This window comes from Manis pentadactyla, chromosome 15 (assembly GCF_030020395.1).
Source record: "Manis pentadactyla isolate mManPen7 chromosome 15, mManPen7.hap1, whole genome shotgun sequence".
In the NCBI taxonomy this organism is placed as follows: Eukaryota; Metazoa; Chordata; class Mammalia; order Pholidota; family Manidae; genus Manis; species Manis pentadactyla.
Window position 1 is genome coordinate 1453915 of NC_080033.1, and position 27804 is coordinate 1481718.

The following is a 27804-nucleotide window of genomic DNA, read 5'->3' on the forward strand; positions in this document are numbered from 1 at the left end:
CCTTCCAGCCAGGTCTTGGTCCCAGGACCTGCCGGGAGCTGTGGTTTCTTCTTCTAATGTCTCCTCAGTTGCAGATCTTGGGTAGCAAAGTGACATGGGGGTCTCCCAACCTGCCAACCCAACCCTCTCATGACCCACTCACATCTGCTCTCTGAGGACACCACGCATGCCCCAAGCTGGAGGGCTAAGTGGCACAAGCCTGCTCTGAGGCTCGGGGGTACCCCACCTCTCAAAGATTTACTCTCAAAAAGGGAGCACCTACACATCGTAGGCTGTCAGCTTCCCGGGAAAGGCACTGTTAAAAATGCAGGCACTCAACACTATTCCCTGCTTGGTATAAATGTCCTCTGAAGGAGGGAGAGACTCTGGGGGCCAAGACAGGGGCTCAGTGGCTCACAGCCGGCCCTCTTGGCCCCAGGGCCCTGTCCCACCCCATCCCCCCACCTCCAGGGGCCGCATCAAGGCCTTGGCGCATGTACCCAGCGGCCCCGGCTGCCCTCCCCTTTTCCGGATTCACCCTGCCCACTTGCCCCTGGCGCAGGGACCCCTCACAGCCAGAGCGCCAGCCTGGCTCCCAGCCCCGCCAGACATGACTGGCTGCCCTCCTGGTCCAAGCCCACAGGCCCATGAGGTCGGACTGGGGAATGAGCTCTGGCTCCCGGCTGTCGAGTAACACCTAGAATGAATGCCAGACCTCGCCGGAAGCCTCTGCGCACCCGAGTTCTACCCGCCACGCAATCCTGACCCAACACTAACAGTAAACCTCTCCCGACTCCACCTGGGTGGGCTTGGGGACAGTCAGAACTGAGCCCCGTGGCAGCGCCCGCCCCTCATGGGCTGTGAGGGCTGCCAGCAGGTCAGCGCTCCTGGTCCTGGTCGTGGGTGCAGCCCACTGGCCGGCTCCGCCAAGCACCTCAGCTCTGTCAGCCCCAAGAAATGAGGGGGTCTGCAGGCCGCGAGGGGTTAAATAATTAGTAAGATTACCAACAGCGTGTTAATTACAAATAACAAGAGAGGAGCTCAAGGTGGTGAATTTTCCAAATGGGGAACCAGGATCTACAGCCCCGGGGCCCAGGGGTCCGGCCACCCGGGTGGGGCAGCTCCATAATAAATAATGCAGTTGGGGGCAGAGGCTCAGGGCTGCTCCTGCTTCTTCTTGACAGAAATCCTCTTCTTTCTTGCCGCCAGCATCTCATAGAAGGGGTCCACGCTCACAGCTGCCCTGCAGAAGGGGAGGGACCCCAGGGTGAGGGGCGAGGGGGGTGGGCCCGGCGCCTCCGCCCTCAGACCCAGGAGCCCCGGGCCCAAGGCCTCCGGGCACAGGCTCACTGGATGGACTTGATCCACTCCTCCTTCTCCTCCCGCGTCGGGGCCGAGATCCGGTACACCATGTGGTTCCCCTCAACCACCCGGCCGTCCGCCTCTGTTTTGCAGGCTTTGATGAGCTGCCCCTTGCTGTTGGGGATGTAAAGCTCAAAGCAGTTCTGGGGAGACACAAGGCAGGAGGGACAGTGGCTATACAGGAGCTAGTCCTAGGGCCAGAGGAGCGCCCCCCGCAGCAGGAAGGGGCACAGGCAGGGCCTTACTGGTTTCCGGGGGTCATCCACCTCGCGGATGCTCAGGTTCTCCAGGGGGATGATTCCTCGGGGCTCCTTGTCCTGAAAGAACAAGTGGGAGAGGACTCAGGCTTCCAAACGCCCCCCAACCCCTCCGCCCTCAGGTCCAGGATTCCAGGCCGCCAGATCCAAGCCCCTTTCCCAGGTCCCCAGGGTGTGGCCAGCTCTGCCCTCACCGTTGTGTACTCAAAATAGTAGAGGCAGTTGTCTGTGAGGATAAACCAGCGCCGCTTCCACGTCTTCACCCGGCCCCCTGAAAGGGAAGGGGTGGGAGGAGGGGGCCTGGGCTCAGCAGGGGGCAGGGCCCCTGGGGGGCAGGGGCAGAAGAGGCCCCGCAGCTCAGGGGAGGCGGGGCTGGCCGGGCCTAGGATGAAGCAACGCGCGGGCAGAGACAAGCAGGGACAGGCCTGTCTGGGCCCCAGGGACCGGCCCACCCCCGGGGAGGGGCCCTATGCTTTCGAAGCCTGTCTGTGCGCCCAGGGCCGGGAGCCCAAGCCCCAGCCCCCTCCCCTGGCGGGGCGTGGGGAGCAAGGACAGGCCAGGTACCTACCTCCTGGGGCAGACAGCGAGAAAGCAGGCAGGACCAGGCGAGGAGAAGGGAAGGCAGAGGAATGGGGTGCCCCCAAGAGCCGCAGCGACAGAGATGGGGTGGGTGAAGGAAGAAATGTGCAAGGGGCGGGACAGAGAACGAGGAAGAGCAGGGAAACACCCAGGGTGGGAGGGAGGGAGGGAGGAGGGGGAGAGAGGGGAGAAAACCAGTTACATCCACACGAGGGGGGACCAGTTGGACCCTCTCCCCCCCTGGGAGGCTGCGGGTCCTGAACCCCCGAGGCGGCCTGAGCACTCCGCGCATCAGTGCCTGGCTTCAGCCCACACTCCCAGGACACGTCTTAGGCCAGGAGGACCCTCCTTTGCGACCCGGAAGATGTCTCTCTCCCCCGGAAGTATCCCCAGTCCTCAGCCCACGGTGGGTGTGGTGACTCGTGTCAGCCCTGGTACAAACTGGCTATGTGACCTTATGACAACCTCTTGCCCTCTCTGGACTCCAGCCTGGAGACCCACTTGGGCCCACACCTTCCTGCTTCAGGGTGACCTGCTTTTACGTTCCTAGTGGTCCTAGGATTATGGTAACAGTCATGATGGCTTTTATTAACCATCTTTGCGAATGTAACTACCACCATAGATTCCCTTTCCTTTAATTGTTTTAAGGAAGAGGTGCCTTTTTCCGATGGCCACAAAATGAAGAGATGCACACGGGTCATCTATCTGGGCCTAAGGCCACCTCTGACCTGTGGCTATTGGTTGGTGACCCAGCCTCAGTGTCCTCATCCAGGACACAGGAGGGATTCTTGCAGCCGGAGGGTTTGGAAGAACGGAGGGGAACTACTCTCAGGGTAAGCTGCCCTTCCTGCTCTGCTCTCCCCCACCTACTCACAGCCAGGGGCACCATTTGGCTTCAGAGAACCTAAATCCCCCCAGGCCAGTCTGCTTCCTCTGGGGCTGATGCAGGAATCCATCCATGCCAGAGTGTTGGCTGGAAAGAATGATTTGTGTTTAATGTCTGCCAGGACACCTTTGCACCCGGGCAGGCACCTGCTTCTCTGGTTGGAGAAGCAAGGTCTTGGTTTATAAGAACAATTCCACGTTGGGAGCGGGGGATGAGAACTGGAGGGTGCAAAGCCCTGCCCGAGGTCCTGTGCTGCGCTGGAAGTTCCCTCTAGGCCTCCCGGCTGCCTCCACTGTCCGAACTGGACTGTAATTCGTCATCGGATTCTTGTCTCCCTGAAGCAGCCATACGCTGTCCATTAAGAAGGCACAGCTAGCGTGCCTGTGGCTCCTGCTGTCCCCAGGCGCAGTTCCAGGTTGGTGGCGCTCAGCCTTGGCTCTGCCCTGGAAGCACCTGGGGGGTTCTCCGGTGCCTGACGGCTCGCACGGCCCCCACAGAGCCGGACCTCACAAGTCTGTGGCCTGGCTGTTGGGTTTTGAAAACTCCCCGGTGAATCTCTGGTATGGCCAGGGTTGAGAACCACTCCCAGCCTCAGATAACCCCACAAAAGGGACACACCTGTCTAACCCCTGCTAACTGACCCTGGACTTGCTGGTGCTACATGTTCCAAGGCGCCTCGCCTGGCCTGTGTTCAGTGCTCTCTAATCCCTTTCCCTCCAGTCACCAAGGTTTATGGAGCCCCTCCTCCAGGCCAGCCCTGTGCTTGGGCTCAGCATTTTTCAGATATGGGCACTGAGGTTCAGAGAGGTCAAATCACTTGCCTGAGGTCACACAGTGGGTATGTGTGGAAGCCTAATCTAAGCCCAGGCCCACTAACTTGCCTTCGCAGAGGCAGCCAGTGGGGTCAGGAGGGGACGTACCCAGCTTAAGGAGCCAGCCCTCCCGGTCCGGATTGAAAAAGGTGTGGGTCAGATCATTCCCATCGTCCTCAGGAATCTTGAAGGGCTCATTCCGGATGCTGTCATAGAGGTTCTGAGGGACAAGGGCTCAGTCAGCAACTCCAGACCTCAGGGACACCCCCACCCCCTCTGGGCGACCTGGAGGGCTCCAGTAGCCAGGGAAGAAATACAACCATGGTTGGGGCAGCCCAGGATGGGAGAGGGGAAGACGGGGGGCTGGGGAGGAAAGGGAAGAGGAAGGCCGAGAGTGGAGGGAGCCCCAGGGAGTAGAGGAAGGAGGAAAGAAAGACGCAGGGACGACACACACAGTTTTAAGAGCCAGCGAAGTTCCCAGAGAGAAATAGACACAGAGGTGGAGAATGAGAGGACCAAGACCCCGAAAGAGTCAGAGGCCAGAGAGAGACAGAAAAGAGAAACGGGCAAAGTCTGAGGCAGCCAGAGAGAAGAGGCAGAGAAATGGACAGGCCGGCATGGCCATGCATTCTGTGGGCGGCGGGAGCCCCGGGGAGTAGCTCAGGAATCGGGAGATCCTTGGGGAGGAGGGTCTGGGGCAGGGAGAGGGCCGGGGAGGAGGGGTTGTGGGGAGGGAATAGGGGTCCTGACCCTCAGTAGCTCCTCAGGCAGGTCCCCACCCTCGTTGATGCCCCGATTCATGGCCACAAAACGCTCCAGGCCCGGCTTGTCCCGGACGTTGGGATTGTGAAGGCTGGTGTTCAGCATGATGACGGCGAAGGATAGCACGTAGCATGTGTCTGCACCAGACAGTCAGGTGGTGACGACACAGGGACGTGGCCCCCAGCCCTCTTTCCCAGGCCCCAGGAGTCGGGGCCCCTACCTGTGGACTGGAAAACCCCGGGGTTGCACAGGCAGTATCGCTGGGCAAAGGCTTCCATCATCCGGTCAATCTTCTGGGCCTCTCCGGGAAGGCGGAAGCTCCACAGAAACTGCCTGGGTAAGAGAGGAGCCGGCTGTGGACACAGGGCTGGCAGAGCCCCTCCCCTCTCAGTCCGAGTTAGGAACTGGCTGGTACGAGCTCCAACCCTGTGGCCTCGGCAGCTGTTCCAGGTATGGATATGTGATCCAGTATGACCAGTGAGCACTGCCATGGGACTTTCAGTGGATTTACATGGAAAAGCCTTTCTTCTGCTAAGGTTGCTAAGTAGGTCTGGTGGTGGCTAAGGGCTCCTGCTATCATGTGGAAGGAGGGTCCGCAGAGAACAATGCCATCACAGAGGTGAACACAACCAAGAGAGAGAGAAAGTTGACCTTCTGACACCATTTGAGCACCTCAATATGGTTAGGCCTGCAGGAGGTTCTAGAATGGACTTTTGAATAACATGAGCAATCAATTCCCTGATTGCTTTTTGTTTCGAGTAGGGCTCATTACTTACGAAGCAAGTCCTGATAGGTACATTCCTGCCTTTCCAACCCCAACCCTCTCACCTGAGGGCCTGCACAAGATTCAGGTCAGTGAACTCATGCAGATCCACAAAGGCATGGAGCACTGCCAGGTTCAGCTCTTCCCTGGAAGGACAGGGACAAAGTCACACACGAGAAGGCATCTGGGGAGGCTGCAGTGGGAGTAGACAAGAGGCTAGCACTGGAGAGGCCGTGCCACCTCTTCTGCACAGTGGCTGCCTCCATAGCAAGTGAGTTTTGTGTGACACAGCACAGGCCTGTCCCAGGGGCAGGAATACTCAGAACTTGCTCCTGGGAGGATCATCTGCTACAAAATCCCTGGTCTGGCTGGACCTTTAACCAGTGAGGGGAAACTACCAACCGTCACCTCTCTCAATGATCCCAGGTTCCGTAGATGTCCAGAGACGGCCCGCACATCTCCCAGCAGTTCAAAGACAGTCCCCCTGTTCTCAACGTGTCCACAAAATGATCCCCATGCCAGATGCCCAGTCTCAATGCTCACAGGTGGTCCCCAGACATCTGTAGATGGCCCTCATACCCCCAAATGTCCTTACAATCCCTATAATCCCAGCCACATAGTCCTGATGCTCGCCAGATGTCCACACAGTCCCTGTGCACCTCAGAGTCCAGGAAGTGCCACACATTCCAGATGTCCACATGATCCCTAAGCAACCCAGGCATCCACAGGTGGTTCCGTGCACCTCAGGTGTTCAGACAGCCTCCATACCTCACAGGTAATCCCAGTTTCCCAGACTTCATAGAAGGTCCCTATGCATGTTAGATGTCCAGACAGTCCCTACATCCCCAACATCTGCAGGTCTCCACATACCCCTGATGTCAGAAATCCCTAAGCATCCCAGATCCATCCCACGCACTCCTGATGTCTGGTCTCATGTACACTGGACTTCCGGCTGGGCCCCACACACCAAGAGACCCACAAGTGCTCTTCATGCTCCCCGATGTGCATGGGATTCCCCTGCTCCCTAAATATCCACCCCATCTCCAGACATTAATGGATGGCCCTACAGCCCCAGATGTCCACAGAAGGTCCCCGTGGCCCTAAGATATGCAGTCTCTATGTTCCCCAGATGGTCCCAGGCTCTCACAGACCCCTGTGTCAGTCCACTTGGAAGGCTGGTCTATCAGGGCCTCTCCATGGGAGAGGGGCTGGCAATGTACAGGTGGGTGCAGGGTGTAGGGGGCCATGGGAGCTGAGCAGAGGTCTCACCTCTCCCCCAGGTAGTCCCCGATGGCTGTCTTGTTCAGGCCCTCACCCTTGTACAGGAAGCGGGCGATCTCCTCAGGTGTGTTCTGCAGAAGTTCATTCTCCACCAAGAATTGGATGCCCTGGTGGGTAGGGGCTGGGTCTCAGTGCTGACAGCCAGAAAATCACTCCCCGACACCTCAGCAACCAGACCCAGCCCGACTCACAACAGAACAGGTCCCGGCTTCGCCCAGGTCTTTCACTAGCACCCCTCCCACCCCACAGCCTTTGCACCTACTGCTCCCTCTTCCTTGGCCTGGTTAATCCCACCACCAAGGGTGGGGTCTGGCAGGGAAGAAGACCTCAAGGACTATTTGCTGAATGACTGAACAAGCTACCACTATTCTTTTGCTTTGGGAAAGAAAAATAAAATGAGAAACTAGTAGTAGGTAGCATCTTGCCAAGGGCTATGAGAGCCAAGCCTCTGGCTGAAGCAGGGCTTCTCTGTGTCTCACTTTGCACTGAGGCCCTCCATTATAGCTACATCTCACTCCTTGAGGGAAAGGCGGGGTTCAACTCTTCTCTGGGTCTCCAGCATTGCCTGGCACGGGGGCAGGCCCAAGGGAGAAAATGGGGGCAAAATGAATGAATGATGGACAAACATGTCCCCTCCACCTGGTGAACACTGACTCATCCTTCAAGATCTGCATGTCTTCTCCTCAGGGAAGCCCTCCCAGACTCCACCAGGCTCCCACTCTGAGGGTCCACAGCCCTAGTACCCCCCTCTGTCATGGCACTGGTCAACCCTCCTTTATGCATGTCATTGTCCATGTTTCCTATCAGACTTGAGCTCTTCCTGGGACCCTAAGTGATGCCACAAGTGGGTCTAAAAATAAGAGCAGAAAGGGGAAGAGGACATCCCAGGCAGAGGACACAGCACAAGCAGAGATCAGGAGGCTAGAACACTTAGAGAACAAATGGACAACCAGTACCTGAAACCGCAAATTAGGACCAAGTCTATCTACCTAAAGTAGACCTTTAACTATTACCCTTCTGGAACCTTCAGGTTCCAGAATCCCCTGCCTGGATGTCTGCCTGGCTGATCCCAGCCCAGTGGTCCAAGCACCTTCTTGGGATCCATGTTGAACTTCTTCCTTCCCATTGCCATCTTCCGGTTCCGTTGCAAGGTCTTACTGCAGGGGTACAGCAGGGAATGGAGGATCAACGTGTGGGCATGCCTGGCCCTGGCCTGGCCTCATGACCCCCACGTTCCCCATCCCAGCCCTCACCTGCCCTCATTGGCTTCCAGACCCTCCACCTCACTCATGGCTTCGCTGAGCTCCTCCCGCAGGCGCTGGATCTCCACCAGCAGCTCCTGCTTCCGCCGCCGGATGTTTTCCAGTTCCATTCGCTCCTCCGGAGTCAGGTCTGGGGGCTCTGGGAATCAGCGTCAAGGGTTGGAGATCAGTTCTGGGGACTAGGGGCCTGGATTTCTGCACTCTGGGAGAGGACAACGCTTGGAGGCTGACAGAGCTCCTGGGCTGAGAAGGACGAGGGTAAGGGTAGCGCCTCCTATGTCCACTGTAAGGGGCTGGAAGCTTGGATTCCTCAGTCCAGGGAAGGAAAGGCTGGGGCAGGTGGAGGCTGAGGTACTGAACTACTGAATGTGAGGGAGGAGGGGACTGGGAGTCTGCCCTCTTAGGTCTGGGGTTAGAAAAGGCTGGGAGCCTGAACTGCTTGGTCCATTACTTGGAAGTGGGCTGAGGCCTTGGCTTTCTCCCTGCATTTCCTTGCGAGGTGGCTGGGGGCACCTGGGTGTCCGGACTCCTGGGTCCATGAAAAGTAACTACAGCCGAAGCAGCTGATGACAGCTTCTAAGAGTTGGGGAAGAGGGGCAGGACATCGAAGGCACCCGCCCCCGCCTTAGCGGGATCTCAGCAGCTCTCAAGATTTCTCCATCCGCCAGAAGCCCCCCTCCCCGCTCCCAGCAGGCACTGGGCTCGCCGGGTCCCTCCAGTGGGAATGGTTCCACCCCGGCCTCGCCTCCACTGCTCCATCCCGCCCCCTCCCGTCGCCACCGGAAACAGGCTCGGCCCAAACAATGGCCTGGAACGTCCCTCTCTCGGGCCCCGCCGGAAGCCCATCCCGCGCTCCACAAAACAAGGCGACAACCGGGCCGAATGACTCCGAGCGGCGAACACCAGGAGTAACGTTCGCTGCGCAACGTTCCGGACGAAATACTCCGTCCACTCCCAGCCAGCCCCGCCCCTCTCCGACCTACCATAGACACCGTCCTCCATGGCGGCTAGGAAGGCCCGCGGGGAGTCCGGGGCGGTCCCGCCGGTCGGGCCTGGATCCGCGTTGGCCCGCGGGCTCGGGTGAGCCCGCTCAAACGCCCCGGGAGCCACCGCCGCCTCCTCAGCGCCAGTCCTCAGCGCTGAAAAGACTCTCCTTTCGCCTCCCTACCGCCCCGCCAGTAGGGACCGCCCCTCGTTTTGACACCGTCCAATCTACGGTGGGTCTTCTCGTCTGCTCCGCCCCCGACACCGAAGGATCGTCGCCCAGGGCCAATAGGTGCAGGAGGAGCAGGCGTAGCCCTGTCCGGCCCAAGGTAGACGATCTATAGGACCAATCGGAGTGCGGGCAGGGCGCCGGGCCCCTCCTCCGAAACAAAAGAGGGCGCTTGGCTGGGTTGCCGCCCAATGAGAGGCCTTAGAAAAGAGTGGCATGGAGGTGGGACTATGTGCGAGCAGAGAGGACTTGGCCTGCGCAAGAGCTCTGGGCATTAGCACACTAGTTCGACCGAGCCCCGCCTCTAGTGATAGGTCGCCAGGGGGCGGCACTTTGTTAGTCTTGTTGCCGGGGGCGGGGCCACAACTGTTGGATGGTTCCTTGAGCCACACCTCCCAGCTGGCCAAGCCGGCTTTTGACGGCAGCGGTTGCCACGCAACCTGGAGCACCTTAGTTTGCCTTCCTTTTGGCCTCCCTCCTCCGGGTACCGGCCGCTCCGATTTCCAGACAATTTCCTCACCCCATCCTATAACCTCCCCACCCACCTCACCCTCTTCAGAGGGACGGCATGGTGAAATAAAAGGCATTCTTTATTTCAAATGCTGCTGTCTATCATGGGGATCTATCATGGAGAACTGGAAAATAAGGAAGGCCAAATACAATGAAAAGAAAGCACAGGCTCCGCCTTCCTGGCGCTTTCTGCCTCTTAGGCGCCTCCCCGCCCACCCCCCAAAACCTTCCAAACTATTCCTCTTAGCTCAGCTTCCAATCCATGCGACAACTCCCTTTTCCGTGGCATCCTCCCACCTCTGCTTCCTTGCCCCTCTCGGAGTCCTTTCCCTCTTCTCCCACTCTCCGCACTTGAGGTATCCCCTCTTCTCAAACTCCACCCTCCTCTCAGAGTCCTCCCACATCCGAAGGCCTTCCCTCTCCCCAGACTCTCATTCCCATTCCGTGCAGGGGCCTAGCCAGGATGGAGAACCATAGGCAGGTCCCTAAGTGGGTCTGAGCTTCGTCCTCATTCGCCGTCCCTGGATTAGGCAGGTGGGGACAGATTGGGGGACAGGACCTGGATAAACGGACAGATTAGACACAGATCCTCCTAATCCCTTCACTGACCTTTATGAGTGGCCCAGGCCCTGTCTTCCCCAGTGGAAACCCATGTTGTGCCAGCCCTGCTCTGCCCTCTCTCCTGCAAAAGAGAACCCTTTTCCTGTTCCTTCACTACCAGTGTAACATCTTTCTCCAAGCCTGTGTTTCCACTGCCCCAAGTCCCTAGCTCAGACGCCCTAACTGGGAGAGCAGCCAGCTAATTAATCCCATCCGGTTATTACATGGGGATTTTGAAGGATAAAGGAAGGTGGGGGATAAAGCCAGAAGAGGGCGCCTGAGTTGATGCAGCACTTGGACAAGGTGATGGGCAATGACAGTGCCTGCTGTCCATGCTGGGACATGGGTGGGACTGACACTGGGTACTTCTGCAGCAGACTCCCAGCTGCTGGGCACCTAAGCAGAGAGCAGCACGGTCAGGGGGCCAGGCCCAAGGACCCATGCATGCCCCAGAAGCACACTCACAGACACACCACCAGGGCTCCCAGTGATTTAATCTGGGGGCCAAGTCTCCCCCTACACACATACTTCCCCCCAGCATTCATAGCTATCTTCTCCTTCCCCTGTCCCCCAAGCTGGACCAGAGAGATGGTGACTGTGGCCCTTAGCCACAGCCCACACTTCCCCCGGCCTGCTCTGTCATTCAGACATCCAAGTTCAGAGCTGGCCTCCAAGAGCATCTCCTATCCTATCCCAGTTGCCCCTGGAAGACTATGCATTCCAGCACCAGGGAGAGCTGGGAAATCTCCAAGACCCTCGACATCCACCCACCCTCAGTGAAGTGAGGAATTATCCTGGTGGAAAATCCCTTGGAGAACTTCAAGTTCAAATGCCCCATTTTCACAGATGGGGAAACTGAGGCAAGAAGAGGAGAGTGCTTTGCCCAAAGTCACACAGTAAATTGGGGCAGAGTTGGGATTCAGAGCAAAGCTTCCTGGAACTTTATAAAGGGATGCATTCCAATGAGCTCAACCTAAATTTCTAACCCTTCTGTAGGAACCACGGGAAAAAATAGATATCTATACTTATATTATATATATACATATATATAATGCACATATGTATAACGTCTTTAAGAAATAGACACACATGGCTAGGTATAGGATTCCAGAGCACTGCAGACTCAAGAGCCTTAGGCCTCTCCCTTCCCTTGCCCAATACCTACTGTGTTACCCACAGGGTCTTGCCTGGGCGCTCGCCTTCTAGGTCAGCCCGGAGATGCTGCCTGACAAGTCCTGAGTCCACCTCCCAGGACTTGGCACTTCTAGGAGCTGACAGAACTTCCAGGTTTTGATAATGGACAACTCCAGATCCCCGGAGCGTTGGTTCCTTTTGGCATTACAGAACCACAAGTCATCAAGATTCTTCACTCTGCTGGGCAAACACCACCGAGATTGGGATCACTGAGATTCTCAACTCCATGGAAAACTGGAACCAGCAAATCTCAGACATCAAGAATCACCATTCCTATCTTGACTCTACGATCAATCTAGAGCCACAGAATCCCTGATTCCTTTGGACTTTCTAGAATGGCACTTAAAAACCCTGAGGATCATTCAGGAGCATTGATTGTCCCCTCGGCTCAATATTCTACAGCCAGTGGTGTGGCATTATCTAGTATCAGGAATTCCCACTCTGTCACTTTAGTGCTTCTAGACCCATAGACTCGCCATTTTGTTTTGTGCATTCTAGAAACATAACTCTTTAGTTTCTGTAGTCCAACTCTCTAGGTCCAACCTGTTCTAGAATCACCAGTGCTTGCCTCTATGGTCAATTTAGATTCACAGAATCTTAACTCTTGGGCTTTCCAGAAACAGGTCTTTTCTTGACTTGCAGTCAACATTCCTTGTCACTGGTCAATCAAGATAGTCTTGAATTTTGGGGGCATTCCATAACTTTCCCTCCTTAGGTGATCTAGAAAAAATGATTTGTTACTTGGTTGGCTGAGTTTAGAAGAAATAGTCTGTTGAATCTTAGGTAATTCCAGACCTACAAATTCTTGATCTCTTGGAGAACTGTCAACACCCTCCCCTGGAGGAAGTCTATATCACTGATTCCTGACCTTGCTCAACAACCCAAGTCAGCCATATAGAAGAATCTAGAACCAGCAGTCCTTGCCTCTTGGGTGGTCCAGAATTCTGGATCCCTCAACTCTGGTGAGACTCAAGAATCAGGCTTCCTTCCTCTCAGGAGAAAGCATGAAACTCAGGAATTAAGATTCAACATGTCCATGGTGGGTCCGCTTGGCACAGCAGAACTTCACCAGTTAATAATTTACCCAGCAAGCCTATTGGTCTTGGGAAATGCCTGCTCCCATCACAAGAGAGGGCCCAATCTCTCCATCTTGCTATCTCTGGAAAGGGGATACAAATAGGGGGGCACCAGCTGGCATCATGGGGGCAGGGTCAGCGCCAGGGTTGGTGTGAGTACTTGGGGGTTGGCAATTCCATCTTCTGCCTCTGGTCCATCCCCCTCTTTGGCCTCCTCTTCCTCTTCTTCCTCCTGGCAGCAGCTCAGTGCAAGTTCATTCTCATAACAAAATGCAGCCAGAGAGCCAGGAAAGCTAGACTTGGGGCTGTAGGAAGCCCGTTCTGCCTGTTCATCCAGCTCCTTGGCACTGCAGACAGGTGTCCCTGGGACCTCATAAGTGCGATGGAAATGGCGATAATCAACCTCATACTGGGAGCCACGTTGGAAGAGGACTGGCTCAAAACGATGGCCCCAGAGCAGCTCACCAGGGAGGTAGGAAGAACGACACTGTGTGGTCATGGCTGTGGCCTCAACCATACCCTCGAGAATGACCACCAGCTCAAAGTCAGCCCGGGCCAGCTCGGCACGTCCTAGTTCATACAGAGGACTGGCAGAGTCGATCTCGTGCACAATAGTGATGGGAGATACAAGGAAGATGCGATCAGTGCCACCATCAAAGCCCACGTCCACATCCTGGTGGTCCAGTGGTATGTACTCACCTTCCGGGGTTACTCGAGGCTGCAGCAAAAGGTGTGGGGTCAAAGACAGGCAGCAGGGAGCACAGAGATGAATGGAGCCGGAGGGAGCCAGAGAAAGAAATGGAGATGCAAAGACAGAGGAGAGCAGAGATGGGCAGGGGTGGAGTGCCAACATGGATCCAAAGAGAGGGGGATGGAGGGCCAGAGAAAGTGGGGATAGGGACCCAGAGAGAAAGAAAGGGGTAGAGAGAACTCAGAAAGGGTTTGGGCATAGAAGCCAGAGAGAAAGAGAAGAGAGAGAGGGACAAAATGATATTGGCATGGAGCCACAGAAATCAGCAAGGCAGAGAAGTTAAAGAGACAACAGAAGGTAAGAATAACATTCAACCAGCAAATGGAAAAGAAGAGGAATAGAAAAATGGCTTTCAGTATAGGCCAGAGAAAGACAAACCAGGATTAACACCTAGGTCCCACACCCTGCATTCCACCACAGCCTCAGGCTAGCCCCTGGGCTCTCCACCCGCAACCCCAGCCCAAGTACAAGCCCCTCCATCCCTTGGTGTGTATATGTGTTTGGGGCCGACAGGTAAGGTATACAGTCCCCAGGTCAGGTATTGGTGGTTTTGTCCCACCTATTCATTGGTTCCATACCCACCTCCCCCAACTTCTGGGAGACAGTAACCCTCCTGGTCATGAATACTGCTGTCTCAGACAATCAAGCAAGAGACAGAGGTAGAAGGTAGGGATAATTCTCACATAATTATCTCCAGGAGCCCGTAGATGCTACTGGGTTCTCCTTCTCACTAAAGTCCAACTTCAGCCCAAGGTGGTAGATGTCTTCACTTGGGCAAGGACATCTACTGCCTACAATTTGTTGGTGCGGTTTGACCACAATTCTAGAAACACTAAGATGCCTTCTTCAGGGCACTGGAGGGAGCTGCTAGCCCAGGGGCCAATGGGAATTGTAGTTTTTTGGGTTTGTTTGTTTTTTGCTACGAAGCTACAATTCAATTGTGTTTCCCAAGCCCTGCCTTGTATTCCCGCAGAACAGGAGGCTGGTGGGAGAGGCAGGACCACTACGGTGGAGAATGAAGTCGCCCACAAATACTGCAGGACCCTATGCCCAGAAGCCACGGAAATCTTGTTCCGTGGCTCTGCAGGTGTGAGCTGCACCCCTATCCTCCAGCCTTAAGTCATAACCCACTCCCTGTATCCAAGTGTCATCTGGGAGTATAAAACTGAGCTGTGGGTTTACAGCACCAACAGAACATCTCGGGCGACCCCCTCTGGGCACCTTCCTCCCTGCCCCCAGAGGCTTCTGGGAATTGCAGTTCAGAGCCTCCACAGGCCTCGAGTCTGGATTTCCCACGATGCCATAGGGGGCCTATCCAAAGCCATAGGGAGCTCTTTCTTTCTCAACAACTGTTTCAGGTCCAGGCCTCCAGGAAGAACTGGAGAACTCTCTTAATGAGGTTTTTACATCTACAACTGCTCCGGAAAATTCTCAGCCCACAGCGGGAGCGGGGCGGATGTGTCCCTGCTCGAGTTTGTTGGGAAGTGTAGTCCACACGCCCTCCGGCCCGACGCACACCTCCCGCCTCAGGCCTACATCTCCCACAAGCCCCCGGGGCTTCGTTCCCACGGGCCCCGGCGGCCGCCTTCCCGGGACGCCCGTCACCTGCAACAGCTGGGCCCGCACGTGGGCCTCAACCAGGTGACTGCGGCGCAGGTTGCCCACGCGCCACATTAGGCAGAGGCGGCGGTCGCGCAGCGCCACGACGGCGTTCTCGCTGAAGACGAGCGTCTCGTTGCGTTTCTTGGGCTTGGCCATCTTGGCCATGACGGCGCCCACGACGAAGGCGTCTAGCACGCAGCCGGCGATGCACTGCAGCACCACTGCGGCCACGGCGGCCGGGCACTCTTCTGTGACGCTGCGCACGCCGTAGCCGATGGACGTCTGCGTCTCCAACGCGAAGAGGAAAGCGGCCAGGAAGCTGGCTACGTGGGAGAAGCAGGGCGTGGGTGGCGGCGGGGCGGCCAGGTCGCCGTGCAGCGAGGCGATGAGCCAGAAGGCCAGGCCGAAGAGCAGCCAGGAGGCCAGGAAGGAGCAGGAGAAGAGCAGGCACATCCAGCGCCAGCGCACGTCCACGCACGTAGTGAACAGGTCGCTCAGGTAGCGCGCGCCCTGGCCGCCCAGGTTCACGAAGCGCACGTTACAGTGCCCGTCCTTCTTGACGAAGCGCCCGTGGCGCCGCCCCACCGGCGACAGCACGTACCCGTTGTGGCACAGACCCGGCCCAGCCTCCTCGTCGCCCGCTCGGCTGTGCCCAGATTCCCGGGTGCCGCTAAGGCGGCGCAGGGCCCTAGCCAGGCCCATTGGGCGGGGTTTCCCCCTCCACCTGGCCTAGTGGGGGGCAGGCGCCCCAATCCTGCAGGGACAAGAAAGGGGCAGCAGCGTCAGTGGGCCAGCAGTGGGTGGGCTCATTGGCCGGGCTTGCTCCCTAGACCTTAGTGGCTTCATATGGCAAATGGGTGGAATGATACCTTGAAATTGAGGCAGTAAGGCATCAACAACAGTGACAATCATACTGTAGGAGACCCATGTATAGCAACAACAGCAACAAAAACCATAGCCATCACCACATTCTAGCAAGCACTGCAATAATTTGAGCAGCCGTGTACACGGCCACTGTTGAGAGACCTTTACATGAATTTACACATTTGAGCCTTGCAGCAGCAATGTAGACATGATTATCCCCATTTTACAGATGAGAAAACCAGAGGCACAGGACGTTCGTTTAATTTGCCAAGGTCACAGCTGAGTAAATGAATTTGAGTGCTAGCAAATATAGAGTCCACTAAGTGGAAACCTTCTCAGCATGGAGCAATGACTCCAGGCTTAGACCTCCCCTGTGGTTCAAAAACAGGCTCAGCACAGCAGTGAAAGGGAAAAAAAGTGGGTAAGTTGAACTTCATCAAGATTAAAAACTTATGTACTTTAAAAGGATATTGTCAAACCCTCCTACACTGCTGGTGGGAATGTAAACCAGTTCAACCATTGTGGAAAGCATTATGGAGGTTCCTCAAAAAACTAAAAATAGAAATACTATTTGACCCAGAAATTCCACTCCTAGGAACTTACCCAAAGAAAACAACTTCTCAGAATCAAAAAGGCATATGCACCCCTATGTTTATTGCAGCACTATTTACAGTAGCCAAGAAATGGAAGCAACCTAAGTGTCCATCAGTAGATGAATGGATAAAGAAGATGTGGTACATATACACAATGGAGTATTATTCAGCCATAAGAAAAACAAATCCTACCATTTGCAACATGGATGGGGCTAGAGGGTATTATGCTCAGTGAAATAAGTCAGGCAGAGAAAGACAAGTACCAAATGATTTCTCTCATTCGTGGAGTATAACAATGAAGCAAAACTGAAGGAACAAAATAGCAGCAGACTCATGGACTCCAAGAGGGACTAGTGGTTACCAAAGGGGAAGGGTGGGGAGGGCAGGTGGGGGAGGGTGGGAGAAGGGGATTGAGGGGTATCATGATTGGTGCACATGGTGTGTGTGGGGTCACGGGGAAGACAGTGTAGCCCAGAGAAGACAAATAGGGACTCCGTGGCATCTTACTACGCTGATAGCCAGTGACTGCAATGGAGTATGGGGGGGGACTCGATAATAAGGGTGAATGTAATAAGCACATTGTTCTTTTGAAACCTTCATAAGTGTATATCAATGATACCTTAATTAAAAAATGCTATAATGAAAACAAAAAAAATGATACTGTCAAGAAAGTAGATAACCCACCAATGGGAGAAAATTTTGCAAATTAGATATTGAAGAAATTTCTAAGCTATATAGAGTGCTTGCAACTCAATAATAAAAAGACGAACCAATTTAGAAACAGGCAAAAGATCTGAATGGACATTTCTCCAAGGAAGATATACAAAAAGCCAGTAACACATGAGAAGATGCTTGACACCATTCGCCATCAGAGAAATGTAAAGCAAAACCACAGAGATACCACTTCAAAACTACACAGGAAAATCAGCATTGGCAAGAATGTGGAGAAGCTGGTACCCTAAGGCACTGCTAGTGACATGTAATATCTCGCAGCTGCTGTGGAACACAGTCTGACAGTTCCGTAAATGGTTAAATATCATTACCCTGTTGCCCAGCAATTGCACTTTTAGGTATTCATCCAAGATAAATGAAAACAAATGCCCATGCAAACACTGCTCCCAAGTGTTCATATCAGCATTATTTACAATAAATAGCCAGAAGATGGAAACAACTCAAGGTCCATCAACTGATGGATGGATAAAATGTGGTTGATCCCTACAATGGAACACTACTTACTCAACAAAAGTACTGATAGATGTCACACGTGGACAAACCTTGAAAACATCATGCCAAGTTGAAGCCAATCAGAAAAGACTACATATTGAACATTTTTATTTATATGAAATGTCCATGTTTATAAACAAAAAGACCTGTGGTTCCTAGGACTGGAGAGGTGAGGGGGTTGGGGAGTGATAACCAGATGGCTTGCTTTCTGGGGCAATGAAAATTTTCTAAAGTTGAGCGTGGTGATGGTTGCCAACAACTCGGAAAATATGTAAAAACATTGACTTGTATACTTTTTATGTGTGAATTGTATGGTACGTGAATTGTCTTTCATTGAAGCTGTTACAAAAAAACAAAAACATAAAAACCCCCAAGCTCAGCCCTGACCCTAAGATCTTGGGTGTCTTTCTGAGACTCCGTCTCCTCAGCTGTACAGTGGGGAGATGGGGCTTCAATTCATATAGACCCAGGGCCCAATCCTGGCGCAGGTGCTGACTCCTTTTCTGGAGCCTCAGTTTGCTCATCTGTAAAATGGGGATAAAAACCCCACCTTGAAAGAAGTGTGGTCCAGAAGAAAGGCTTTGAGCTTGAGAATCAGCAGTCCTAGGTGAGTCAGCTCAGCCACTCACTAGCCGTGTGACCGGTAGCAGCCATTCCTTCCCCAGCCTCGGTTACCTCAACTGTGAAACGAAGGGAACCTTAGCACCTTCACAGGGTGGAGGAGGGGAGGAGGAAGGGGGTCAGGCATGGGCCCGTAGGCTTCATCATCCCACAGCAGCTGTGGTGGGGTGACTTCCAGGACCCGTCTGGGCTAGGGGTTAAAAATTTTGCACATCAGTAACATCAATATTTACCAGTACCTGGGTACTATATATAGGTTATACCAAACACCTGTATATTGGCCCCTATGCCCGGCTCTGGGATCCTCATGGGCTTCATGGCAGGGCCAGGAACACTCAATCCAAGAAAATGCCCAGTTCAACATCACTGGGTACCCCGACTGCCCCAGAACTCTGCACCTACTGCCCGTGTCTACCGGGACAGCTCTGTCCCGTGGGGGTTATTACGCCCATTCTAGAGAGGCAAAGCTGCAGCTTGGGAGAGGGGACTGGGCTTGGCTGTGTCCAGCACCCATGATGTGCCCTGACCTTGACTCCATGCCCTCAACAGCCCTGAGTGTAGGAGATTGTTCTTCTGAAAACGGGAAACGGGCTAATTACTGACGGAGGCAGTTTTGAGAACAGAGTCCAGGCTCCAGTCTCTACACTTGCAGTTCTCTTTCGCCCAAGTCCCCTCAGTGTACTGGTCCCCCTACCAGGAGCCACTGCGGAGAGGTTATGGGGAGGCGGGCCCCAGGCTGGGTCCCCTCACACCCACTCACCCATCCAGCTCTGCCCACAACCTTGGGATATGGGGACTTTGCTTTTCATGGGAAAGCAAACAGATGCTAAGTGGCAAACCCTGGACTCCCACCCAGGCTTCTCGGGCGCCAGAGCCTGCATGATGAGTCACAGCCCACCTTATCAAGTGCGCTTTTGTTTCCTGAGCACCTGCTATGTCCTGGGCCTCATAACAAGCTCACTGGATGTCTACAGCCCAAACACCAGACTCCACTCACACCAGACTGTCCAGGACACTGGGAGGTCAAGATCGTTGCCCCATTTCACAGGCTGGAAACAGGCTCAGAGACCTGGCCAGATCCATGTGGTGCCAGGCCAGGGGTAGGGTGCTGTTTAGGTGCTGGGTCTTCCCAACTCAGGATTCTGCCTCCAAAATCCTGGAGTCCCACCCTCAGGCCCGTGAGGCAGCCCTGACTGTGTCCTTTTCCCAAAGCAGATGGGAACCTCCACTTCCAGGGGGCCCTGTCTGCATCCAAGAAGGCCCAGCTCATGGGGTGGATGCGACTTGGGCTCAAGGCATCCTGCGCCCCCACCCCTGCCAGCAAAGGCCGGACAGGAGGGTCAAGGACTCAGAACCTGAAGTCCTCCCCCATCCCCCACCTGACCTGTGAGAGGAGCTTAATGTTTCCATATAAAGGAAACACGGGGCTTAAGGTGCATCAACTTCATGTCAGTCACTGTCTAATCTGGGGCTGTGAAGCTTCACCCTCAGGCCCCAAACTCCATCCCCCCGGAAGCATTTTCACTCTTCCCGAGACCCTGAGGGTCCCCCCAGCCTCCATCTACCTGGGGATCTGGACTGCAGGCTGGGGAGCAGATTGACAGGAAGGGGTTTGGGCAGAGACTGAAGGCAGAGGCTCAGAGTGGGGAGGGCAGGTGTGGGGCCGAGAGGGGAACAGGGACCCAGAGCAGAAGACAGAGAGACAGACCGACTAGGAGCATCTGGGAAGAGCAATGGAGATCATGTCTCAGGAAATGGAAAGACGGGGAGACAGCTGTGAAGACACCCTGACAGAAGACAGAGATGGAGCAAGAAAGAGAGGATCTTGAAGGGGGAAAGATTGGAGGCTGAGAAAGGCAGGAAACAGAGGGGGGGGGTCAGAGCTGGGGGCACTGGGCCTGCAGGGAGATTGTTTTGGGGCTGGAATATGTCACTGAGGGTGAGACAGGACCTTCCTGAGGAGGTGACAGCGAGGGAGGGGTGGGAGGTGGGATGGCTCAGGTCCAGGACCCATCCCTGAGGCCTCTGCCTGGAGGAACATACCTGGGGGGGCGGCCCACCCCCATACCCGCCGCCAGGGTTGGGGGTCCTCTCCTAGGGCCAAGGGGAGGCCTCTGCGGGTGCTGAGCTGCTGCCGTCTATCCTCGGCCCCTGGGGCCTGTGCTGGCACTCAACCCCTGTATCTAAAGGCAGATCCGAGGCCGGGATGGAGGGGAGCAGGGGGCGGGGCCAGCTTAGAGCCGCAGAGGGGGAGCCAGGGAGGACGGCCAGGCAGGGCGACTGGGCGGCAGCCCAAGCAGGCTGGAGAGGAGATGGAGGCCAGGAGACGAGGGAGGGGAGGGGGCAGGGAGGCACAGGAAGACGGGGACTCGGAGGGGGGACACAGATGGTGAGACAATACAGGGGACAGTGATGGGAGGTCAGAGAAATGGGGGGGCCCTCTAAGATGAAGCCATAAGAAGTTGGCGGGCACAGGCGAGATACTCCAGAGACCTCAAGTGAGTTCCAGGTGGGATAAAATTTAGGGACGGCAGAACCGGATAGCCCCCAGTGGGCTGAGGGTTGAACTACATGGAGCCGGGAGCCCCGGGGACCCCTCAGCCCAGTGGCCTGTGGACAGTCCCGTGCCAGATCCCCACCTCCCCTATTTCCTGCAGGAAGGGGCCAACAGGATGAGCCTCCTGTACCAGGCCTCATTCTAGTCCTTTATTGCTTCAGGAATGCCCATCACTCGCTACGCGGCACCTGCCTTTGGGGCAGGAAGGAGCGGAGAAGGCCCTGCCCCGGGAAGCCCCACATGGGGGAGTCCTGGCCCAACCCAGCTGGCAGGAAGACAAGGGGTAAAACAAAACTGCTGGAGGAACCCACCCCTCAAATCCAGCCGTTGCAAAGCACTCGATTTCCCTGGAAGAGACTGGTGGTCCAGACTGGGTCCTGGCGCAGAGGCCAAAAAGGGTCAAGCCAAGTGCCACGGCTGACGGAACATCCAGTGACGCAGGCCACACTAGGTCCACCTGGAAAATGGGCCAGCTGAGTCTTCTGACAAGTGGAGGTCACTGGGTCAAACCAAGTCCTTTGGTTGAAGGGGTCCCTGGACCAAACCTAGCAGTTTTTAGTCATAGGGCAAATCATATCCTCTGGCAAAAGGAGTCATCAGACCAAACCACGTCTTTCCAGAGAACAGTGAGTCATTGTCCCTCATGGCAGCCGCTGGAAGGAATGGAGTTCTTCTGGAGGGCACCGGTCCAGATCTGAACGAATCCCTCCCGGGGAACCACCTCCAACCTCAGCTCCCAAGGGGAAGCCCAGAGCAGGCGCCGCCGGGCTCCCTCAGACGCTGATGGTGCGGAAGACGGTGAAGCCCGACAGGGCGGTGCTGACCAGGACCCCAGGGCACTGAGGGTGCCAGTGCAGCTCCTTCAGGTCCGTCTCACCCTGGTGCACGAACAGCAGCTGCTGCGGGAGGCCTGCCAGCCCGGGGTCGGTCTCCGTGTCGCCGGCCTCAGGGTCCCTCTCCACTGCCAGGTCCCACTGTGTGATCTGGTTGTCTGCACCGGACGCTGCGAATACCCCACCGTCCTGGGGGTGCCACTCGACAGAGGTCACAGGGGCCACATGCTGCTTGAAAGTGGCCACCGGGGAACCAGACTACGGGAAGATGGGAGACCAGGGCCCTGAGCACCTCAGCCTGGCCCTGCTTCCCCTCTCCAGCCTTCAGCTTCAACCAGGCTCCTACTACAAGCCCACATTCTTGGACCGGGTCAGAGGGCAGAGTACAGCCGGTAATAAAGCTGTAGTGTCCCAGGGGCTGCTGGGAAGCGTGGCTTCACCTGCAAAGACCCTCGCTGCTGCAGCTCCTAGGATCCCCACCTTGCTGCTCCCTGGGTGTGGGTTTCCTTTCCTCTGAAGTGACGTGCTCTCCCTGCTGATTCTATGACGGCCGTAAGGGAGCAGAAGCTTGACTCCCCGGCCCCACACAGAGGCAGCTGATGCCAAGAACAGCACTTCTCCCTGGGGACTGGAATCTAATTTGGAGAAGTGGTTCCAAAGTTCCAATGGTTAGTCATGTAACCACAGGTGACGACCATTTGCCTTAGGGGTTAGAATCGAGTTCGAGAAGCTTCCACAGGGCTGACTCTATAGAACCCATTACACTGATGGGGCAAAAAAGATGACAATACTGTGTCTTGGGAAGGCACAGAGCCATATGAGGTTATTATGGCTTTGCCCAGGGTGATTTCAGAGGCTGCAACTTCTTCCCAGAGCCCCTCTCAGCTCTGCAAAGTCAACTCAGCTGGACAGTAATGTCGTCTCTGCTCTGTCCTTTCTGTGTCTCAGTTTCTTCTCCTGCAATGAGTGAGCTGGGCTCCGATTCTCAGCTGCTGCTATAACACCCACTGAAAGAGAAACTACGGTTCCCGCAAGCCCCCGAGCCCTGGAGCAGCACAGCCGCCGCACTGCTGCCCCACGGGCAGGGGGAGCTGCTGCGTCTGCTGCTGCCCAGCCTCTTCCTTTCTGCTCAACTCTCCAGCCGGTGGGAGTGACCCCATACCAGCCACAGCCTTCCTCTGTGAACCTGTTTCCTCATCTGTTCCCTGACGGGGCTTCCTAGCTCTGCTGTACAAAACCACGTAAGGAAGGAAACCCCACAAACGCTAGCAGCTGCTGAGGGCAGGAGCTCCTCCAGCCCAGGTGCCCGGCTGGGGAAGTACCTTGAACTGCCGCAGGTCCCAGACCTTGAGGGCCCCATCATCCCCGCCACTGAGCAGGAAGGGCTCCCGGCGGCTCCAGCTGATGACGTTGACGTCCCCGTCATGGGCAGTGGTGGTGGTGAGCATGCAGGCCTTGCTGGGGGCGGCCCGGATATCCCAGATGCGAATGGAGGCATCAGCTGAGCAGGAGGCGAATACCTGGACGAGGTAGAGCCTCGGTGACCCTGGCGGACCCCCCACCCTACCTGGGAGACCAGGGGTTAGCAGCAGGCTGCCCTCTCTTGTAGGGTTCCCCTCACTAGGATCCGCCCCTGGCCTCTCCTCTAAGACCCAGGAGTCCAGACCCCTGGTGCTCCCTCACTGTGTCCTCAGTTGGAGACCATTGCAGGTCCTCCACAGAGCATGTGTGGCCCACGAATGGCCGCTGGTCCACGTGCCAGGAGCCGCCTTCCGTAGGTGTCCAGAGGTGGATGTTCTTCTGGCAGTCACCCGTCAGCAGGCGCCCTGGGGAAAAGTCAGGAAACTACCTGGTCCCAGCTGGCTACAGCTCGATCCCCTCCCAGAAGCCTTACTTAGCACCTACCCTGGCTTCAGATCCGGTTCCCTCCCATGCCCAGAAGAACTGCACACCCCAGGGACTCACCAGACACACGGGGGGACCAGTCCAGGGCAAAGCCCTCGCCCATGTGGCCAGCGAAGGCAAAAATAGGCTTCACCCGGGTCTGCTCCTCCCGGAGGAAGGTCGCCAGGGCCTGAGGGTCATCCACCACCTGCAGAAGCCGTCGCAGCGCAAACACCTCCACCTGGCCCTTCTCTGACCACACGGCAGCCACTGGCTCCTCGCCCAGCCATGACACCTACAAGAGGAGGGAAAACAGGTAGGTGGGAGGGACAGGTGGCTCGGGGTGGTGACCACAGCTCCGAGCGTCCATGAGACCCGCAAGTGCCGTTCCTCAGACACCTCCTCCTCCCCTCCCACCCCTGCCCCCCGGCTGGGACTGTAGCGCCCAGACACCTTTGCTGGAACAGAATCACCACCTCCTAGACCAGCGTGGTACCTGGGACAGCTCCCCACAGTGTGGGGAGGTAGTGGCAGTAGGAGAGCAATACTCACTCCTGGCCCCTAGAAACGGAGGATGCAACTCCCTAAAACCTCAGGAGTGCGCTCAGACTCCTGGGCTCTGCAACCCTCTAAATGTTGACGGGTCACAGGCCTGTCCTTGGATCTCTCTGCCTCTGTTCATTGGCTCACTAGGAGGTGGTGTTCAGCGTCAAGGTTTCCAGCAGCCCTAGCTTACCTCAACTCCAGACTCATATTGTACTGACTGTAAGATTGAAGGCACTGCGGAGAGGGGTGAGCACGTCAGACACTGACGACGTGCCCAAGTCCCTGGCTGCTGCCCCCTCCCAAACTGAAAAATGTGCCTTAAACTAGCCAATCCTCACGCCGCTGTAAATCTAAGCTCTGCCTCCCCCTACTTTCTTCAAAAACTTGCTGCCTGCCCTGCTGAGTGTGACTTCCCCGGCCTGTGATAGCCAGACCGCAGAACCTCACCCAGGGCGTTCAAATAAACTACCTGGCCCTTTGTTGCCTCTCTTCGCCTGCTTATTTTGACTACAATTTATCTTACACTGACCATTCAGGCTTCATATGGCCAAAGCCAAGCTCCTAACTGCCGCCTGAAACCTACTCCTCACCTGTCTCCCATCTCGGGACCCAAACCGCAGGCCTCATTCACTTGTCTCTTCTTCCTCACACCCACCACCAATGCTGGCTACATTCAAAATGCACCACTTCCAACTCCTCACTATCTCTGTTGCTGTCCTTCGCGCTACCGATGTCATCCTTCCCCAGAATTATGGCCTCTTTACAGGCCTGCCCTGCCCTTGCGTCCCTGCAGGCTATTCTCAATATGGCAGCCAGAGATCCCATCTTCTCTGCTCTAAACCCTCTCTAGTGGCTCCCAATTGTCCCCAAGGAAAAGCCACATCCTTACAATGGCCTACACAGCCCTAAACAATCTGTCTCCTCCATGCCTACACACCAAATCTCCACTCTTCCTTGTCTATTCTGCAGATACACTGGTCTCCCCAGCTTCCCTCAAAACTCCTCAACATGGCAAGTTCACCCCAAGGCCTTTGCACTTTTGTTTCCCTTGCCTATAAACCTTTCCCACAGACATCCTTGGCTCATTCCCTCACTTCCTGTGGGTCTCTGTTCAAATGGCACCTAATCGGTGAACACCTCCCTGACCACTCTATTCAAAACAGCAAACCCACTCTGAAGAACACCCTCATTTCCTTACTTGGCTTTTATTGTTCTCTGCAACACTTAGCACCTTTGGGCATACTACACATTTACTCAGTTTTTTCTCATTCTTTTCCCCTCTAGCAGGCAAGTTTCATAAAGCCAGAGACCTTCTGCTCCCTGTTACACCCCCCGGGTGTAGAGCAGGACCCTGAAACGTGGTTAACAGTTTAATGGAAACACAGAAAGAAATGCCAGCCAAGCACCATGCTAAGTGCTGTTCATACATGATCTCATTTAATTCACACATCAACCTGATCAGAAGGTTCCGGGGCTCTAACTCTGTAGCACAAAAGCCCCACCAGTGCTCAGAACAGTTCCTGAGCAATAACAGAAAACATGTATCTCACACTACAACCAGATGCAGTCTCTGGGCACCTGAAGGGATTACTGGTTACAGTTCAGTTATTGAAATAACTAAATTACTCCACTTCATCTTCGCATCAGCCCCATCAGATAAGTTTTCTAACTTTCACAATTTTAGAAGAGGAATGAACAAAAAATGTCACCATGGCACCTTATCACAATAGCTAAAATCTGTATAATTAATACACAAATAAAGGCCAGGTGCTTTTCTAAAAGCTGAAAGGCCTGGACGTGGGGGTTGAGGGTGTGCTCCTGAGAATGCACAGCCGGTTCCTGGGGCTTCACCTACCCGGACTCGGTTGATGCCGCCGTAGTGGGGCACCATAGCCAGCTCCAGCTGAGGCTTCCGCTCTTCTTCGTCCTCTTCCTCTTCCTCCTCTTCATCGCTGCCCTCTGATGGCGGGGGCTTCGTCCCATGCAGATTGTGCATCCGAAGCATCATCAGTCTGGGAGAAAGTGTGGGGCGAGTGAGGCACTGGATGCTAGGTCCCTTAGGAAGCAGGAGAGGAAGGCTTAAAACCCCAACTTCTGGGTCCTGAGGAAGGGGAGCTGGAGGCCCAGCCCGGAGGGAAAGCCTTAGGTCTCTCACCTGTTGCTCTGGGCGCTCTCCGCCTGGGTCCCAGCACACAGGTAAAGTGTAAGGGGAAGCTCGGTCCGGCTGTCTCCCAGGTGATCGCGGACTATGTCAAAGCTGAGGCAGGGGGCGCCTGGGGGAGGAAAGAGGGGCTGGAGAATTCGAATGGGACTGAGATCTCACGCCCTCAGGGGCCAGAGGGATCTAAGCCCGTAGAGGACGTGTCATCCCTTTCAGGCTCAGTCTTCCTCCCTCTCAGCGCGCCTCTTACGTTAAAGGCTCAGGACCAGCCCCCTGAAGAGCCAGGGTTCCAGTCCCCTCCTTCCTCGGGACCCAGGAGTCCGGGCGCCCAGCCCTACCCGTCTGCGCTCGATGGTACAACACGTAGGCCTCCTCGTCCATGACCAGCTCCTCTCCTTCGCGCAGCGGCGGTCCTCGGCCAGGCAGATAGACCTGGGCCGGGCCCTCAGACGCCTCAACGGGGGATTCGGCCTCCATGGGGACCCCGGGTTCGCACGTGCGCCGCCGACCCTTGCGCGCCGCCATCTTCGAGCCCTCGCACTGCCGGCGCGAGGTAGGAGCGCCACTTCCGGGTTGTACTTTTTCCTCCTGAGATCCTCCGGGCTGCGCGGTTACCTTGGAAACCTCCTAGTTCACCAGGTGAGGGAGGGCGGTGGAGAGAAGGGAAGGAGAACTAGGGTAACGCCGTTCCGGCCTAGCAACCGAGGCCCGCGGGCTACGGAGTAACTACACTCTGCGCGTGATTGGGTGGCGCTCTTATCGCGGAGTGGCAAGGCCTCCTGGGAGTTGTAGTTCTGGAGGAGGTCTGTTTCCTCCATCCACTAGAGGTGTACCGAGCCCCGAACACATCTTCCACGTTTGACTCCCAGTGCTTTTTCCCTTTCCCACTCATTATTCATGTGTGCAAATAAGAGTTTTTACTGGCAAGGAGGCTTGCTTTCAGCTCTCCTGAAGATCCATAAAACCGGTTCCTTTTCTCCTCCTTGTTATATGATAGGTTCAGTTTACTTCAAAATGCTTTAGTGTAGACGGGGTGATTATTACGTGTGAGTCGGTTGAATCTACCCTCTTGAGGCAGGCAGTTGCCTAACTAGGCGTTCACATTGCAGCTATTGTCAGCGAGCACTTAATCAGAAAGCCCATCCTCTGGGGGTAGCTATTACAAGTGCTTCGGATCTCTTTATTGCCCATCAGCAGCAGAGGTTTGACTAATCGGCATAATGAAATGTTAGAAATAGATTCTCGTTGGTAAGATTAACGGCATTCAGAGTATAGGGATTGGATGGGATATATGAGACATTCTCCTTGCTTGCATGAACAGAATATTAAGAATCTAGCAAGCTGCGTGGACTGTAGCTATAGGAATGGGACCCTAGGTTTGATCCAGAATGTTTCGATCCCTGATCTTTCTCGTCCCTTCTCTCTAAGACTCTGTCCACCCTCACCCGTCTCAGTCCTTGTCTTATTGGGGTCTTTGTCTCCCACCTCCTGCCTCTCGGTTTTTGCTCTAATTCTTTTTCTAACCCCCTCTTCCTCTGTGGGACTTTCCTCAGTTTCTGTTTCCTCCAGAGAAGTTTGAGGAGGGCAGAGACAGACACGGAACACACACTTGTACTGAGGAGGCATAAAAAC

General features: G+C 55.5%; 3 protein-coding genes across 3 annotated transcripts; all 3 read right to left on the reverse strand.

Moving 5' to 3' along the window:
• Positions 1-975: 975 nt before the first annotated feature.
• On the reverse strand, positions 976-9138 carry CYTH2 (cytohesin 2). Its single transcript, XM_036885582.2, has 12 exons — positions 8927-9138; positions 7935-8082; positions 7772-7838; positions 6670-6788; positions 5466-5546; positions 4858-4970; positions 4626-4774; positions 3984-4095; positions 1793-1869; positions 1587-1658; positions 1330-1484; positions 976-1222 (listed from the first exon to the last, which is right to left on the reverse strand). Exons 1-12 carry the CDS (start codon positions 8943-8945, stop codon positions 1135-1137), a joined length of 1200 nt encoding a protein of 399 aa, XP_036741477.1. The 5' UTR covers positions 8946-9138; the 3' UTR covers positions 976-1134.
• Positions 9139-10099: 961 nt separating this feature from the next.
• On the reverse strand, positions 10100-16244 carry KCNJ14 (potassium inwardly rectifying channel subfamily J member 14). Its single transcript, XM_036885581.2, has 2 exons — positions 14893-16244; positions 10100-13254 (listed from the first exon to the last, which is right to left on the reverse strand). Exons 1-2 carry the CDS (start codon positions 15589-15591, stop codon positions 12658-12660), a joined length of 1296 nt encoding a protein of 431 aa, XP_036741476.2. The 5' UTR covers positions 15592-16244; the 3' UTR covers positions 10100-12657.
• Positions 16245-20883: 4639 nt separating this feature from the next.
• GRWD1 (glutamate rich WD repeat containing 1) lies at positions 20884-26914 on the reverse strand. Its single transcript, XM_036885621.2, has 7 exons — positions 26511-26914; positions 26167-26284; positions 25867-26023; positions 23547-23760; positions 23265-23407; positions 22904-23101; positions 20884-21839 (listed from the first exon to the last, which is right to left on the reverse strand). Exons 1-7 carry the CDS (start codon positions 26695-26697, stop codon positions 21522-21524), a joined length of 1335 nt encoding a protein of 444 aa, XP_036741516.1. The 5' UTR covers positions 26698-26914; the 3' UTR covers positions 20884-21521.
• Positions 26915-27804: the final 890 nt, after the last annotated feature.

What these genes read in the sequence shown, in the direction of transcription:
- CYTH2 (XM_036885582.2), bottom strand. An exon ending in GGGGACTACCTGGGGGAGAG is followed by an intron (nt 5,547 to 6,669) that starts GTGAGACCTCTG and finishes CTGTCCTTCCAG; the next exon opens with GGAAGAGCTGAACCTGGCAG. An exon ending in TGGATGACCCCCGGAAACCA is followed by an intron (nt 1,485 to 1,586) that starts GTAAGGCCCTGC and finishes GTGTCTCCCCAG; the next exon opens with AACTGCTTTGAGCTTTACAT.
- KCNJ14 (XM_036885581.2), bottom strand. Translation starts at nt 15,591, where the DNA reads ATGGGCCTGGCTAGGGCCCTGCGCCGCCTTAGCGGCACCCGGGAATCT. An exon ending in TGCGGGCCCAGCTGTTGCAG is followed by an intron (nt 13,255 to 14,892) that starts GTGACGGGCGTC and finishes CTTTTGCTGCAG; the next exon opens with CCTCGAGTAACCCCGGAAGG.
- GRWD1 (XM_036885621.2), bottom strand. Translation starts at nt 26,697, where the DNA reads ATGGCGGCGCGCAAGGGTCGGCGGCGCACGTGCGAACCCGGGGTCCCC. An exon ending in GTACCATCGAGCGCAGACGG is followed by an intron (nt 26,285 to 26,510) that starts GTAGGGCTGGGC and finishes TTCCTCCCCCAG; the next exon opens with GCGCCCCCTGCCTCAGCTTT. An exon ending in GGGACCTGCGGCAGTTCAAG is followed by an intron (nt 21,840 to 22,903) that starts GTACTTCCCCAG and finishes ATCTTCCCGTAG; the next exon opens with TCTGGTTCCCCGGTGGCCAC.